Source organism: Sparus aurata, chromosome 18 (assembly GCF_900880675.1).
Source record: "Sparus aurata chromosome 18, fSpaAur1.1, whole genome shotgun sequence".
Lineage (NCBI taxonomy): Eukaryota > Metazoa > Chordata > Actinopteri > Spariformes > Sparidae > Sparus > Sparus aurata.
In genome coordinates, this window is record NC_044204.1 from 32,844,503 (window position 1) to 32,861,319 (window position 16,817).

A 16,817-nucleotide genomic window follows, 5' to 3' on the forward strand; every position below is an offset into this window, starting at 1 on the left:
AGGTGATGCGCAGTTGACCAGGCTGAGATGTCTGCCAGATAATCCGAGATGCGGGTTGCAACATAAAATCACTTTCATATTATATTTTTACAGTATGACCGGATTTTCATATCAAGAGGTGTAATTGATGAAAGTGGAGTTACAGGAGATAAGGCTGCCAAGTCAGTGAGCGCAGTTTAAAACTGCATTTCAACATTTGTGAGTGTGAAACCAGTGACCACCGGACGATTTCCAGCCTGTTGAAGCAACAAGTACAGAAACTAGGACACAAGAGCCTTCTCCACTGCTGCCCCCACCTTCTTAACAAAGCTGGGTGTCTTCAGCATCTCCAGCTGACAAACTCTCACTAATATGTCCGCTAATAGTATGTTGGTGGGTGTGTGTGTGTGTGTGTGTGTGTATTATGTGTTTGAGTGTTGTGGTGGTGAAGAGGGGACAACCACAGCATGATGCAGTGGAAAATGTTTTATTAAAATCAAATAGTGAGTGCATGAGAGAGAGAGGTAACATGCTTCACATAGTGCAGGACAACACCCGTGTGGCAGGAAATGCACTTTGAATGTATATTCTGTGATAACCAATCAGAAGCATGAGATTGTCTGAGCATCATGAACACGTCCCCACCTTCACTCTCTGAAATACAAACAAGTTTCCTCATAAAGTCAGTGTGAAGATGATCGTGTTCTGCGTTACACTGCTTCTCCTTCATCAAGGACGTAAGTGCTGTCGAATCATGATGATTATATTTTCTCATTTAAGTATCTTAATGCAAACTAGTTGTAGAGTATGGTGGTTAGTGTGATCATCTTTTATCTTATGATTATCATTTTTTTACATTATACTCTAAGTGTCAATTACTGATTAATCTGTTGTGTATTTTAATTTCTTTTAGATGCTCTGGTTCCAGTGACCACAGTTCAACTTGGTGAACCTGTGACCTTCACATGTGTTCTGCCTTTCAATGAGTTGGGTGGTAAACCTCTTCGCTGGTTCAAGCAGAGTGTCGGAGATGATCTGAAATTAATTGTAACATTTGTGAAACATTCAACCCCTGTGTTCGGACCAGAGTTTTCTGACTCCAGATTGGATCTGAAAGTTGAGAAGAATATTAGTAATCTGACCATTTTGAGAACAACTGAAGAAGACGAGGGAATGTATCATTGTGCAGTCATAGACTGGAATGACACTTTTTGGAGTGGAACCTATTTGTCATTAAAAGGTAAATATGTAATCTGTTTTTTTGCAATGTTTTGGAGTCACTTTAACCACTTTCAGCTTCATTGTGTTGATGTTCTTTAACTTAACTGAACTGCTGTCACTAAATGCGTTAAGCTCTGACTAATTCAAAATTTAAAAATGCATTTAACACAGTTTTGCATCTCACAGGAAACACTCAGAGGACATCGAACTACACTGTTGTTCAGCAGCCGACAGCCTCTGATCCAGTCCGTCCAGGAGACTTGAAGACTCTCCAGTGTTCAGTCCTCTCTGACTCTGAGACTAAAACATGTCCAGGAGATCACAGTGTGTTCTGGTTCAGAGTCGGATCAGATAAATCTCATCTGAACATCCTCTACACTGATGGAAACAGACGTGATGAATGTGAAGACAGATCTGACACTCAGAAAAGCTGCGTTCATCACTTCTCTAAGAAGATCAGCTCCTCTGATGCTGGAACTTACTACTGTGCTGTGGCCACATGTGGAGAGATACTGTTTGGAAATGGAGCTAAACTGAGAACCGGTATGATTCTGTATGTAATACTGGTATTCTTAACATTTTAATAACATCATGACTGGTAAGTTTTTCTCTTTGTTGTCTAGAGGGAAGAATGAGTCCTGAATTAATTGCTCTGGTGATGGCAATAATCTTCTTGGTCATTTCTCTGATTGGAAATATTGTTTTCATCTGTCGCCGAACTTCAAGAACAATATGTGAACAAGGTAAAGGTGAGTGTTATAGACAGAATCGTCAATTGTATGACTTGAAAAGTTCTAATAATGTAAGAAGAGTACATCACACAGCACAGGATGAACCTCAACCTCATGTTCTAGGATAAAATAATGCATATCAGTAAATATCTGTTATTTTTCACATTGATTGATTGATTGATTATTATTAATGTATCATCAAACATGCAGCACAATTTAAGTCATCCAATTGTTTTTTATTTTTACATTACACAATCTTAATAATGATAGAATTCCAAAAGAATTTTTGGACAAAATGTTTTTATTGAACATCAGGAATGGAAGGCATACCTTCACAAGCAAGACATGACAACTCGAGCCAACGAGTACGTGATATTGTAAGTACTATTATTTTATTAATGTAATTCCCAGCAGCTCTGTATAAAACATGACTATATTGTAAAAGAGCCATTTATCTGCTGCACAGGTGGAAGGTGGAGATGATCTGAACTATGCTGCGTTGCACCTGACTGGACAGAAAGCTTCAAGAGGACGTAAGAAGAAAGAGTTGAAGACTGAAGAAAGTGTGTATTCTCAAGTTAGATGCTGAATGTGAAAGTGTGTCCATGAAATCGTGTGAATCGTTGGTTTACAGTACTGGCTGATTGACAGCGTAAATAATTAATGTTGTGGCTTCCCTTCAAACTATTATGAAAACAAGGTTTTTCATAATAAAAGCCACAACCATCCTCCAGCACATGCTCTTCATATTTCATGCTTGTATATCGATCATTGCATCATATTATGTGTTTGCGTTTACTTGCCCTAGCTGACTTAAGTCAAGAAATAATACAATCTTTAACAGAGCTATTAGAGTCTATAACTTTTTCATTAGATTTCTTTTATTCAATTTGTTTATCTGCATTTAAAGTATAAGTTGAAATAATGCATTGTCTGTGTTTGAAATCTGAGTATTGAAATAAATTGATCAGAAGCTTTTTATGATTTTCAAATGTTGATGTTCAACAGGCCGGGTTACAGCAGAAAACATAACTGCATAATGAGCAAGTGCGGCCGCAGATCACAGGTAGAGGCAAATCTAGTCTGGGAGAGCAAAACTTAAATCCACATGAGACCAGAAATTGAGAACTGCACAAGCAATGAAATGGAAAGACAATACAGCTGGTCATCTCAGGCATTACTGGTTGCAATGAATATTGTTCCAATCATATTAGCTTCAGTGGAACAATGGATTTCAAAGAAAGGCTTCAGCAGTGTGATTGGTCAAACGAAGGTGGTAGTTTCCAAAGTCAGAGCTCTATGAAAATTCAAATTTGTGTTACCATTTCTGTAATGTGGCTCAGCATGAAAACATAAACCCTAACCCTATATATATATATATATGTACACATATTATCATATATCAAATAAAATACCAGACAACCAAACAAATTTGAAGCAGCAACAATTATTATGTGCTTCATTATCAAATCCAGTTCCCAAATCAATTAAACTCTATACAATGTTCTAACTGCTACCTTGCACCCAGGTACATTTACACATAGCAAACACACACAAGACCTATGTTCTTGCAAGACCTACCCTACTCTGCAGTGTTGTTTTTGGCAGCCATTTTAGATTTAGTCTTAGTCTTTTGGACTAAAGTTTTAGTCAAATTTTATATGACAATCACTGGGGGTTCGTGGGCCACACAGAATATTTGTCAACTAATGGCAAAAAAATAACTCTTGATGATAATAGATGTTACATTAGTATGAACGAATGACACATATCCATTTTCTTTAACTTTAATACTTTCTCATAAGGAGCTTTTTAACCAAGGTCCATATTTATATTTTGCTGCATTCAAGATGAACAAAGCAAAGCCATCAGACCAAAAATAAATGGACTGTTCACAACATAACATGACAATAAAGAATTCCAAACATAGCAGGTCCATACCCACAGTCAAATGTATTAGAGGTGAACAGTAAAACAGACAAACAAAATAATTAACAAAAAACATAACTGTTGTCACAGAGACAGCATCACATTGTTATGAACAAGCAAGTCTGTGTGTTCCACAAACATGTCGGCAAGCATCATACTGAAAAGGCGGTGTTGGAGGCTGGAGGTTGAGCGGATGAAATTCACAATGTTTATGATGGTGTCCATGGTGTTTTTTAGATCACCGCTCAGCTTTGCACACAACACAGACTGATAATGATGCAGTGAAAAAAATGCATATGTGGGGCTACAGTTGATAGCTTCGCCACCAGCCGTTGTAATCTACTGACCATGGCTGGAGCACCATCGGTATCCAAAAGGTAAACTTTCTGTAAATCCAACTCACGCTCGTTAAAAATTGCAACAATCTTTTGAAACACCACCTCACCTGTGGTGTGTCCCTCCAACAGAATAAGCCCCAGAAGTTCTTCTCTGAAGCGCACTCTGTCATGAAATCTGACATAGGTTTGCATAGCTGAGCAATGTCAGTACAGTCAGTTGATTCATCCACAGCAATAGACATAACATCAGCTTTGTTGAGGTTTTCCAAAAGCTTCCTTGAGACATCCTTTGCAAGTAATTCCACTCTGAGGAGAGTTGATGTGTCCGAAAGAGGCACTTTTTTAATGGATGAGGTGACGCTTTCCTTTACTTTTTCATCAACAACCACTCCATCAATGACAGCAAGCATACAATCTTTAACCGTCTCCGTGTCGGTAAAAGGCCTCTTCTGTCTGGTGAGTGCCCAGGCTACACAAAGGGATGCTATCATAGCACTCTCTTGTTCCGTGCAAAAGCGACCAAGGGCAACTTGACACTGTTGAAAAGACGCTAGCAGATGCTGTGCTTTTCCTTGCTGTTCCTCCGAGCACTCTGGAAAACTGGCAGAAAACGAGCTGTGGTTTTACTTGTAGTGCCTCTTCACGTTGTATTCTTTCATGAGAGATATGCATTCGTTGCACAGTAAAGAGACCACTTTATTGCTCGACGCGGCAAGCAAAACAAATAAATAGTTGTCCATCCATTGGCTCTGGAACTGGCGTTTTTCCAAATCAATTTTTTGTTTTTTGGGTTTTGAGAGCGACATGTTGCAAATGGTGTTAGCTTACCTGACTCTCTGACCTCTTCACCTCTCACCCGCGAGTTGTTGAAGTATCTCAGAGCTACCAGTATACCATAATTTTATTATATCACACAAATCACACACTGTGATTTACTGGCAGTCTTTTTAAATTTTTTTATATACTATTTTAATCCCAAATTGGGAAATTCTTTTTTCCACTCACATTACACACAAGTGCACCCACACAAACAGTGTAGAGAAGATGAGCGAAGGGGCAGCCACACATGCCACAGTGCCCAATGAGCAGTGTTAGGCTTCCGTGCCTTGCTCAAGGCCACCTTGGCAATGCCCAGGATGTGAACCAGCACTCTCCAACTGCCAGTCCACATCATTTTTTTTTGTGGTCCGGGTGGGACTTGAATCGCCGACCTTCAAGTCCCCAAGCAAGTCCCCACGGACTGAGCTATTTACTTGCAGGCCGTAAATAATTTCAAAAGGGCCGTATCCGTCCCGCGGGCCTCTAGTCGAATAGGCCTGCACTAACATTCACGTCCATTCTCGTCTCGTCAATGAAAACTCACACACGTCTCGTCATGTTTTAGTCATGTCATGCCATGTTTATCTCGTCACCATGTCGTTATCGTCATGAAAAAAAAGGGCGTCAACGAAATAATTTTCGCCTATTCGTGCCGGAGGAGGTCCGGCACCAAGTTTTACAGTGGGGCCATTCATCCAGGTTCAACCGCCACCCCAGAGCCCAGTGGAAGCTGCTCTTTTTTCACCAGCACTTCTGGTGGACTGGCCAATCTAAGGACGTGGGTGAATTCTGTGGTGGATTTTTTGGGTTTGGCGTTTGCTTGCTTTTTCACCAGCACTCCAACTACCAGTGGCTCCCAGCTCTCAGCATCTCAATTTTGCTATTAATGGGTCTCCAGGCAGGTGACCGCTTTAGTCAGAAAGGGGTCTCAGCGAAGAAGTGGTTGAATAGTGATTGAGTAACAGCCCAGTCCAGACATTGGTCAGGAGTTCTTTCTACCACTGAGGCACTAGAACAGAGAAGAGTCACGACTTCGCTGAGCGACCTTTGTTTGCTCTCAGCGATGACAGTATCAGCCGGCCAGCTGATGTAGAAGAGCGAAGTGCTCGTGCTTGGGCGTGTGCTCTGACCAGTGATTGGAGGTGGATGGGTGCAGTTCCACTGAAGGCCTTAAAGGCCAGCACCATCGTCTTGAATCGGATGATGGCTGCAACAGGAAGCCAGTGGAGGTCATGGAGGATGGGGGTCACATGGGATAATATGGGTAGATTGAAAACAAGGCGCGCTGAAGCCTTCTGGATAAGCTTCAAGGGTTTAGTTGCAGAGGCTGGGAGTCCAGCCAAGAGCGAGTTGCAGTAGTCCAGGCGGGAGGTGACCAGCGCTTGGACCAGGAGTTGCGTTGCATCCTTTGTGAGGAAAGACCAGATCCTTCAGATGTTGTAGAGGGCAAATCTGCAGGATCTGGCCACAGCAGTGATGCTGGGGGTGCAGGATAGTCCGTCGTCAAGGATTACACCCAGGTTCCTTGCAGTGGATGAAGGCGATACTGTGACGACAGTGACTGACAGGTCCATGTGAGGGCAGTCTTTCCACGGGATGATGAGGAGATCAATTTTACAAAGGTTGACCTTGAGGTGATGCGCACTTGACCAGGCTGAGATGTCTGCCAGATAATCCGAGATGCGGGTTGCAACATAAAATCACTTTCATATTACATTTTTACAGTATGACTCTTGATTTCATATCAAGAGGTGTAATTGATGAAAGTGGAGTTACAGGAGATAAGGCTGCCAAGTCAGTGAGCGCAGTTTAAAGCTGCATTTCAACATTTGTGAGTGTGAAACCAGTGACCACCGGACGATTTCCAGCCTGTTGAAGCAACAAGTACAGAAACTGGGACACAAGAGCCTTCTCCACTGCTGCCCCCACCTTCATAACAAAGCTGGGTGTCTTCAGCATCTCCAGCTGACAAACTCTCGCTAATATGTCCGCTAATAGTATGTTGGTGGGTGTGTGTGAGTGTGTGTGTGTGTGTGTGTGTGTATTATGTGTTTGAGTGTTGTGGTGGTGAAGAGGGGACAACCACAGCATGATGCAGTAGAAAATGTTTTATTAAAATCAAATAGTGAGTGCATGAGAGAGAGAGGTAACATGCTTCACATAGTGCAGGACAACACCCGTGTGGCAGGAAATGCACTTTGAATGTATATTCTGTGATAACCAATCAGAAGCATGAGATTGTCTGAGCATCATGAACACGTCCCCACCTTCACTCTCTGAAATACAAACAAGTTTCCTCATAAAGTCAGTGTGAAGATGATCGTGTTCTGCGTTACACTGCTTCTCCTTCATCAAGGATGTAAGTGCTGTCGAATCATGATGGTTATGTTTTCTCAATTAAGTATCTTAATGCAAACTAGATGTAGAGTATGGTGGTTAGTGTGATCATCTTTTATCTTATGATTATAATTTTTTTTTACATTATACTCTAATTGTCATTTACTGATTAATCTGTTGTGTATTTTAATTTCTTTTAGATGCTCTGGTTTCAGTGACCACAGTTAAACTTGGTGAACCTGTGACCTTCACATGTGTTCTGCCTTTAGATGAGTTGAGCAGTGAACCTCTTTGCTGGTTCAAGCAGAGTGTCGGAGATGATCTGAAATTAATTGTAACATTTGTGAAACATTCAAAACCTGTGTTCGGACCAGAGTTTTCTGACTCCAGATTGGATCTGAAAGTTGAGAAGAATATTAGTAATCTGACCATTTTGAGAACAACTGAAGAAGACGAGGGAATGTATCACTGTGCAGTCATAGACTGGTATGACGCTTTTTGGAGTGGAACCTATTTGTCATTAAAAGGTAAATATGTGATCTGTTTTTTGCAATGTTTTGGAGTCACTTTAACCACTTTCAGCTTCATTGTGTTGATGTACTTTAACTTAACTGACCTGCTGTCACTGAATGCGTTAAACTCTGATTAATTCAAAATTTAAAAATGCATTTAACACAGTTTTGCATCACACAGGAAACACTCAGAGGACATCAAACTACACTGTTGTTCAGCAGCCGACAGCCTCTGATCCAGTCCGTCCAGGAGACTTGAAGACTCTGCAGTGTTCAGTCCTCTCTGACTCTGAGACTAAAACATGTCCAGGAGATCACAGTGTGTTCTGGTTCAGAGTCGGATCAGATCAATCTCATCCGAACATCCTCTACACTGATGGTAACAGACGTGATGAATGTGAAGACAGATCTGACACTCAGAAAAGCTGCGTTCATCACTTCTCTAAGAAGATCAGCTCCTCTGATGCTGGAACTTACTACTGTGCTGTGGCCACATGTGGAGAGATACTGTTTGGAAATGGAGCTAAACTGAGAACCGGTATGATTCTGTATGTAATACTGGTATTCTTAACATTTTAATAACATCATGACTGGTAAGTTTTTCTCTTTGTTGTCTAGAGGGAAGAATGAGTCCTGAATTAATTGCTCTGGTGATGGCAATAATCTTCTTGGTCATTTCTGTGATTGGAAATATTGTTTTCATCTGTCGCCGAACTTCAAGAACAATATGTGAACAATGTAAAGGTGAGTGTTGTTGACTATATCAACAATTGTATGACTTGAAAAGTTCTAATAATGTACGAAGAGTACATCACACAGGACAGGATGAACCTCAACCTCATGTTCTAGGATAAAATAATGCATATCAGTAAATATCTGTTATTTTTCACATTGATTGATTGATTATTATTAATGTATCATCAAACATGCAGCACAATTTAAGTCATCCAATTGTTTTTTATTTGTACATTACACAATCTCAATAATGATAGAATTCCAAAAGAATTTTTGGACAAAATGTTTTTATTGAACATCAGGAATAGACGGCATACTTTCACAAGCAAGACATGACAACTCGAGCCAACCAGTATGTGATATTGTAAGTACTATTATTTTATTAACATAATTCTGAGCAGCTCTGTATAAAACATGACTATATTGTAAAAGAGCCATTTATCTGCTGCACAGGTGGAAGGTGGAGATGATCTGAACTATGCTGCGTTGCACTTAACTGGACAGAAAGCTTCAAGAGGACGTAAGAAGAAAGAGTTGAAGACTGAAGAATGTGTGTATTCTCAAGTTAGATGCTGAATGTGAAATTGTGTCCATGAAATCGTGTGAATCGTTGGTTTACAGTACTGGCTGATTGACAGTGTAAATAATTAACGTTGTGGCTTCCCTTCAAACTATCATGAAAACAAGGTTTTTCATAATAAAAGCCACAACCATCCTCCAGCACATGCTCTTCATATTTCATGCTTGTATATCGATCATTGCATCATATTATGTGTTTGCGTTTACTTGCCCTAGCTGACTTAAGTCAAGAAATAATACAATCTTTAACAGAGCTATTAGAGTCTATAACTTTTTTATCAGATTTCTTTTATTCAATTTGTTTATCTGCATTTAAAGTATTAGTTGAAATAATGCATTGTCTGTATTTGAAATCTGAGTTTTGAAATAAATTGATAAGAAGCTTTGTGATTTTTAAATGCTGATGTTCAACAGGCCGGGTTACAGCAGAAAACATAACTGCATAATGAGCAAGTGCGGCCGCAGATCACAGGTAGAGGCAAATCTAGTCTGGGAGAGCAAAACTTAAATCCACATGTAACCAGAAATTGAGAACTGCGCAAGCAATGAAATGGAAAGACAATACAGCTGGTCATCTCAGGCATTACTGGTTGCAATGAATATTGTTCCAATCATATTAGCTTCAGTGGAACAATGGATTTCAAAGAAAGGTGATTAGTCAAACGAAGGTGGTAGTTTCCAAAGTCAGAGCTCTATGAAAATTCAAATTTGTGTTACCATTTCTGTAATGTGGCTCAGCATGAAAACATAAACCCTAACCCTATATATATATATATATATATATATATATGTACACAGATTATTATATATCAAATAAAATACCAGACAACCAAACAAATTTGAAGCAGCAACAATTAATATGTGCTTCATTATCAAATCCAGTTCCCAAATCAATTAAACTCTATACCATGTTCTAACTGCTACCTTGCACCCAGGCACATTTACACATAGCAAACACACACAAGACCTATGTTCTTGCAAGACCTACCCTTCCCTACTCTGCAGTGTTGTTTTTGGCAGCCATTTTAGATTTAGTCTTAGTCTTTTGGACTAAAGTTTTAGTCAAATTTTATATGACAATCACTGGGGGTTCGTGGGCCACACAGAATATTTGTCAACTAATGGCTAAAAAATAACTCTTGATGATAATAGATGTTACATTAGTATGAACGAATGACACATATCCATTTTCTTTAACTTTAATACTTTCTCATAAGGAGCTTTTTAACCAAGGTCCATATTTATATTTTGCTGCATTCAAGATGAACAAAGCAAAGCCATCAGACCAAAAATAAATGGACAGTTCACAACATAACATGACAATAAACAATTCCGAACATAGCAGGTCCATACCCACAGTCAAATGTATTAGAGCTGAACAGTAAAACAGACAAACAAAATAATCAACAAAAAACATAACTGTTGTCACAGAGACAGCATCACATTGTTATGAACAAGCAAGTCTGTGTGTTCCACAAACATGTCGGCAAGCATCATACTGAAAAGGCGGTGTTGGAGGCTGGAGGTTGAGCAGATGAAATTCACAATGTTTATGACGGTGTCCATGGTGTTTTTTAGATCACCGCTCAGCTTTGCACACAGCACAGACTGATGAATGATGCAGTGAAAAAACTGCATATGTGGGGCTACAGTTGATAGCTTCGCCACCAGCCCTTGTAATCTACTGACCATGGCTGGAGCACCATCGGTATCCAAAAGGCAAACTTTCTGCAAGTCCAACTCACGCTCGTTAAAAATTGCAACAATCTTTTGAAACACCACCTCACCTGTGGTGTGTCCCTCCAGCGGAATAAGCCCCAGAAGTTCTTCTCTGAAGCGCACTCTGTCGTGAAATCTGACATAGATGCATAGCTGAGCCATGTCAGTACAGTCAGTTGATTCATCCACAGCAATAGACATAACATCAGCTTTGTTGAGGTTTTCCAAAAGCTTCCTTGAGACATCCTTTGCGAGTAATTCCACTCTGAGGAGAGTTGATGTGTCCGAAAGAGGCACTTTTTTAATGGATGAGGTGACGCTTTCCTTTACTTTTTCATCAACAACCACTCCATCAATGACAGCAAGCATACAGTCTTTAACCGTCTCCGCCTTGTTAAAAGGCCTCTTCTGTCTGGTGAGTGCCCAGGCTACACGAAGGGATGCTATCATACCCCTCTCTTGTTCCGTGCAAAAGCGACCAAGGGCGACTTGACACTGTTGAAATGACGCTAGCAGACGCTGTGCTTTGCCTTGCTGTTCCTCCGAGCACTCTGGAAAACTGGCAGAAAACGAGCTGTGGTTTTACTTGTAGTGCCTCTTCACGTTGTATTCTTTCATGAGAGATATGCATTCGTTGCACAGTAAAGAGACCAGTTTATTGCTCGACGTGGCAGGCAAAACAAATAAATATTTGTTCATCCATTGGCTCTGGAACTGGCGTTTTTCCAAATCAATTTTTTGTTTTTTGGGTTTTGAGAGCGACATGTTGCAAATGGTGTTAGCTTACCTGACTCTCTGACCTCTTCACCTCTCACCCGCGAGTTGTTGAAGTATCTCAGAGCTACCAGTATACCATAATTTTATCATATCACACACTGTGATTTACTGGCAGTCTTTTTAATTTTTTTTTTTTATATATACTATTTTAATCCCAAATTGGGAAATTCTTTTTTCCACTCACATTACACACAAGTGCACCCACACAAACAGAGACACACATGCAGTGTAGAGAAGATGAGCGAAGGGGCAGCCACACATGCCACAGTGCCCAATCAGCAGTGTTAGGGGTCCGTGCCTTGCTCAAGGGCACCTTGGCAATGCCCAGGATGTGAACCAGCACTCTCCAACTGCCAGTCCACATCATTTTTTTTTTTGGTCAGGGTGGGACTTGAACCGCCGACCTTCAAGTCCCCAAGCCAAGTCTGCACGGACTGAGCTATTTACTTGCGGGCCGTAAATAATTTCAAAAGGGCCGTATCCGTCCCGCGGGCCTCTAGTCGAATAGGCCTGCACTAACATTTACGTCCATTCTCGTCTCGTCAATGAAAACTCACACACGTCTCGTCATGTTTTAGTCATGTCATGTCATGCCATGTTTATCTCGTCACCATGTCGTTATAGTCATGAAAAAAAAGGGCGTCAACGTAATAATTTTCGCCTATTTGTGCCGGAGGAGGTGTTGGGTTTAAATCTGTTAAGAAATGAGACACGGACATGGAGATTGTCTTTCTAGGCAAAGGGGAAGAGCAGAAGTCAGCACACAAAGTCTGGGCTTCCGAGTTCCCATGAGCTGCTCTCCCCAAGCATCTTTTATTCACCTACAACAGGGCGTAAACTTATATGATTGGCACTTTGACAGTACATATGAGTCGTACAGTTGTTATGCATGATGGAGAAGTACACGTACACACTTTCGGACCTACGGCCTTCAGCCTATATCCTTCACACAAACATTCTTATGATGTCCACCAAATGTTATTCACACAAGATGCCATTCGAGGCCTTGTGGTCCCGCGGAAGGGTGAGTGTGTTTCTTCGCAGTACTTTTCCTGGAGCTCGGTACACTTCCACAAACATATAGAGGAAGACAAGCAGGTTATATCAATGCAATGCAAGAAACTGATAATATAAGCATAATTTTTCCAAAAGAGGTCCGGCACCAAGTTTTACAGTGGGGCCATTCATCCAGGTTCAACCGCCACCCCAGAGCCAAGCAGAAGCTGCACTTTCTTCACCAGCACTTCTGGTGGACTGGCCAATCTAAGGACGTGGGTGAATTCTGTGGTGGATTTTTTGGGTTTGGCGTTTGCTTGCTTTTTCACCAGCACTCCAACTACCAGTGGCTCTCAGCATCTCAATTTTGCTATTAATGGGTCTCCAGGCAGGTGACCGCTTTAGTCAGAAAGGGGTCTCAGCGAAGAAGTGGTTGAATAGTGATTGAGTAACAGCCCAGTCCAGACATTGGTCAGGAGTTCTTTCTACCACTGAGGCACTAGAACAGAGAAGAGTCACGATTTTGCTGAGCAACCTTTGTTTGCTCTCAGTGATGACAGTATCAGCCGGCCAGCTGAAGTAGAAGAGCGAAGTGCTCGTGCTTGGGCGTGTGCTCTGACCAGTGATTGGAGGTGGATGGGTGCAGTTCCACTGAAGGCCTCAAAGGCCAGCACCATCGTCTTGAATCGGATGATGGCTGCAACAGGAAGCCAGTGGAGGTCATGGAGGATGGGGGTCACATGGGATAATATGGGTAGATTGAAAACAAGGCGCGCTGAAGCCTTCTGGATAAGCTTCAAGGGTTTAGTCGCAGAGGCTGGGAGTCCAGCCAAGAGCGAGTTGCAGTAGTCCAGGCGGGAGGTGACCAGCGCTTGGACCAGGAGTTGCGTTGCATCCTTTGTGAGGAAAGACCAGATCCTTCAGATGTTGTAGAGGGCAAATCTGCAGGATCAGGCCACAGCAGTGATGCTGGGGTTGCAGGATAGTCCGTCGTCTAGGATTACACCCAGGTTCCTCACAGTCGATGAAGGTGATGACAGTGACTGACAGGTCCACGCGAGGGCAGGCTTTCCAAGGGATGAAGGGGAGATCAGCTTTACAAAGGTTGACCTTGAGGTGATGCGCAATTGACCAGGCTGAGATTCCTGCCAGATAATCCAAGATGCACATTGCAACATGAAATCATTTTCATATTACATTTTTACAGTATGACCGGATTTTCATATCAAGAGGTGTAAGTGATGAAAGTGGAGTTACAGGAGATAAGGCTGCCAAGTCAGTGAGCGCAGTTTAAAACTGCATTTCAAAATTTGTGAGTGTGAAACCAGTGAGCACCGGACGATTTCCAGCCTGTTGAAGCAACAAGTGCAGAAACTGCGACGCTAGAGCCTTCTCCACTGCTGCCCCCACCTTCTTAACAAAGCTGGGTGTCTTCAGCATCTCCAGCCGACAAACTCTTCGCTAATATGTCCGCTAAAAGTATGTTGGTGTGTGTGTGTATGTGTGTGTGTGTGTGTATTATGTGTTTGAGTGTTGTGGTGGTGAAGAGGGGACAACCACAGCATGATGCAGTGGAAAATGTTTTATTAAAATCAAATAATGAGTGCATGAGAGAGAGAGGTAACATGCTTCACATAGTGCAGGACAACACCCGTGTGGCAGGAAATGCACTTTGAATATATATTCTGTGATAACCAATCAGAAGCATTACATTGTCTGAGCATCTTGAACACGTCACCACCTTCACTCTCTTAAATACAAACAAGCTTCCTCATAAAGTCAGTGTGAAGATGATCGTGTTCTGCGTTACACTGCTTCTCCTTCATCAAGGATGTAAGTGCTGTCGAATCACGACGATTATATTTTCTCAATTAAGTATCTTAATGCAAACTAGATGTAGAGTATGGTGGTTAGTGTGATTATTTTTTATCTTATGATTATCATTTTATTACATTTTACTCTAATTGTCATTTACTGATGAATATATTGCACATTTTAATTTCTTTTAGATGCTCTGGTTCCAGTGACCACAGTTCAACTTGGTGAACCTGTGACCTTCACATGTGTTCTGTCTTTAGATGAGTTGGGCAGTGAATGTCTTTACTGGTACAAGCAGAGTGTCGGAGATGATCTGAAATTAATTGTATCATTAATGAAACATTCAACCCCTGTGTTTGAAACAGAGTTTTCTGCCTCTAGATTTGATCTGAAAGTTGAAAAGAATATTAGTAAACTGACCATTTTCAGCACACTTGAAGAAGATGAGGGAATGTATCACTGTGCAGTTATAGACTGGACTAAGAATCTTTGGAGTGGAACTTATTTGACATTAAAAGGTAATTATGTGATCTGTTTTTTTAAATGTTTTGGAGTCACTTTAACTACTTTCAGCTTCATTGTGTTAATGTTCTTTAACGTAACTAAAACATCACACAGGAAACACTCAGAGGACATCGAACTACACTGTTGTTCAGCAGCCGACAGCCTCTGATCCAGTCCGTCCAGGAGACTTGAAGACTCTCCAGTGTTCAGTCCTCTCTGACTCTGAGACTAAAACATGTCCAGGAGATCACAGTGTGTTCTGGTTCAGAGTCGGATCAGATAAATCTCATCCAAACATCCTCTACACTGATGGAAACAGACGTGATGAATGTGAAGACAGATCTGACACTCAGAAAAGCTGCGTTCATCACTTCTCTAAGAACATTAGCTCCTCTGATTCTGGAACTTACTACTGTGCTGTGGCCACATGTGGAGAGATACTGTTTGGAAATGGAGCTAAAGTTGAAATCGGTATGATTCTGAATTCAATACTGGTATTCATAACATTTTAATAACATCATGACTGGTAAGTTTTTCTCTTTGTTGTCTAGAGGGAAGAATGAGTCCTGAATTAATTGCTCTGGTGATGGCAATAATCTTCTTGGTCATTTCTCTGATTGGAAATATTGTTTTCATCTGTCGCCGAACTTCAAGAACAATATGTGAACAAGTTAAAGGTGAGTGTTGTTGACTATATCAACAATTGTATGACTTTAAAAGTTCATATAATGTACGAAGAGTACATCACACAGGACAGGATGAACCTCAACCTCATGTTCTAGGATAAAATAATGCATAAATGTAAATATCTGTTATTTTTCACATTAATTGATTGATTATTATTAATGTATCATCAAACATGCAGCACAATTGAAGTCATCCAATTGTTTTTCATTTGTACATTACGACATCTCAATAATGATAGAATTCCAAAAGAATTTTTGGACAAAATGTTCTTGTTTTTATTGAACATCAGGAATAGAAGGCATACCTTCACAAGCAAGAAATGACAACTCGAGCCAACCAGTACGTGATATTGTAAGTACTGTTATTTAATTAACATAATTCCCAGCAGCTCTGCATAAAAACATGACTATATTGTAAAAGAGCCATTTATCTGCTGCACAGGTGGAAGGTGGAGATGATCTGAACTATGCTGCGTTGCACTTGACTGGACAGAAAGCTTCAAGAGGACGCAAGAAGAAAGAGTTGAAGACTGAAGAATGTGTGTATTCTCAAGTTAGATGCTGAATGTGAAAGTGTGTCCATGAAATCGTGTGAATCGTTGGTTTACAGTACTGGCTGATTGACAGTGTAAATAATTAATGTTGTGGCTTCCCTTCAAACTATAATGAAAACGAGGTTTTTCATAATAAAAGCCACAACCATCCTGCAGCACATGCTCTTTATATTTCATGCTTGTATATCGATCATTGCATCATATTATGTGTTTGCGTTTACTTGCCCTAGCTGACTTAAGTCAAGAAATAATACAATCTTTAACAGAGCTATTAGAGTCTATAACTTTTTTATTAGATTTCTTTTATTCAATTTGTTTATCTGCATTTAAAGTATTAGTTGAAATAATGCATTGTCTGTATTTGAAATCTGAGTATTGAAATAAATTGATAAGAAGCTTTGTGATTTTTAAATGCTGATGTTCAACAGGCCGGGTTACAGCAGAAAACATAACTGCATAATGAGCAAGTGTGGCCGCAGATCACAGGTAGAGGCAAATCTAGTCTGGGAGAGCAAAACTTAAATCCACATGTAACCAGAAATTGAGAACTGCGCAAGCAATGAAATGGAAAGACAATACAGCT

At 40.7% G+C, this 16,817-nt stretch overlaps 1 protein-coding gene across 1 annotated transcript; it reads left to right on the forward strand.

The window, feature by feature from the left end:
* Window positions 1-673: 673 nt before the first annotated feature.
* LOC115568659 (uncharacterized) lies at window positions 674-16,505 on the forward strand. Its single transcript, XM_030396162.1, has 6 exons — window positions 674-716; window positions 7,555-7,881; window positions 15,109-15,465; window positions 15,546-15,671; window positions 15,971-16,032; window positions 16,123-16,505. The coding sequence occupies exons 1-6, from the start codon at window positions 674-676 to the stop codon at window positions 16,243-16,245; spliced, it is 1,038 nt and encodes a 345-aa protein (XP_030252022.1). The 3' UTR covers window positions 16,246-16,505.
* The last annotated feature ends 312 nt before the right edge of the window (window positions 16,506-16,817 follow it).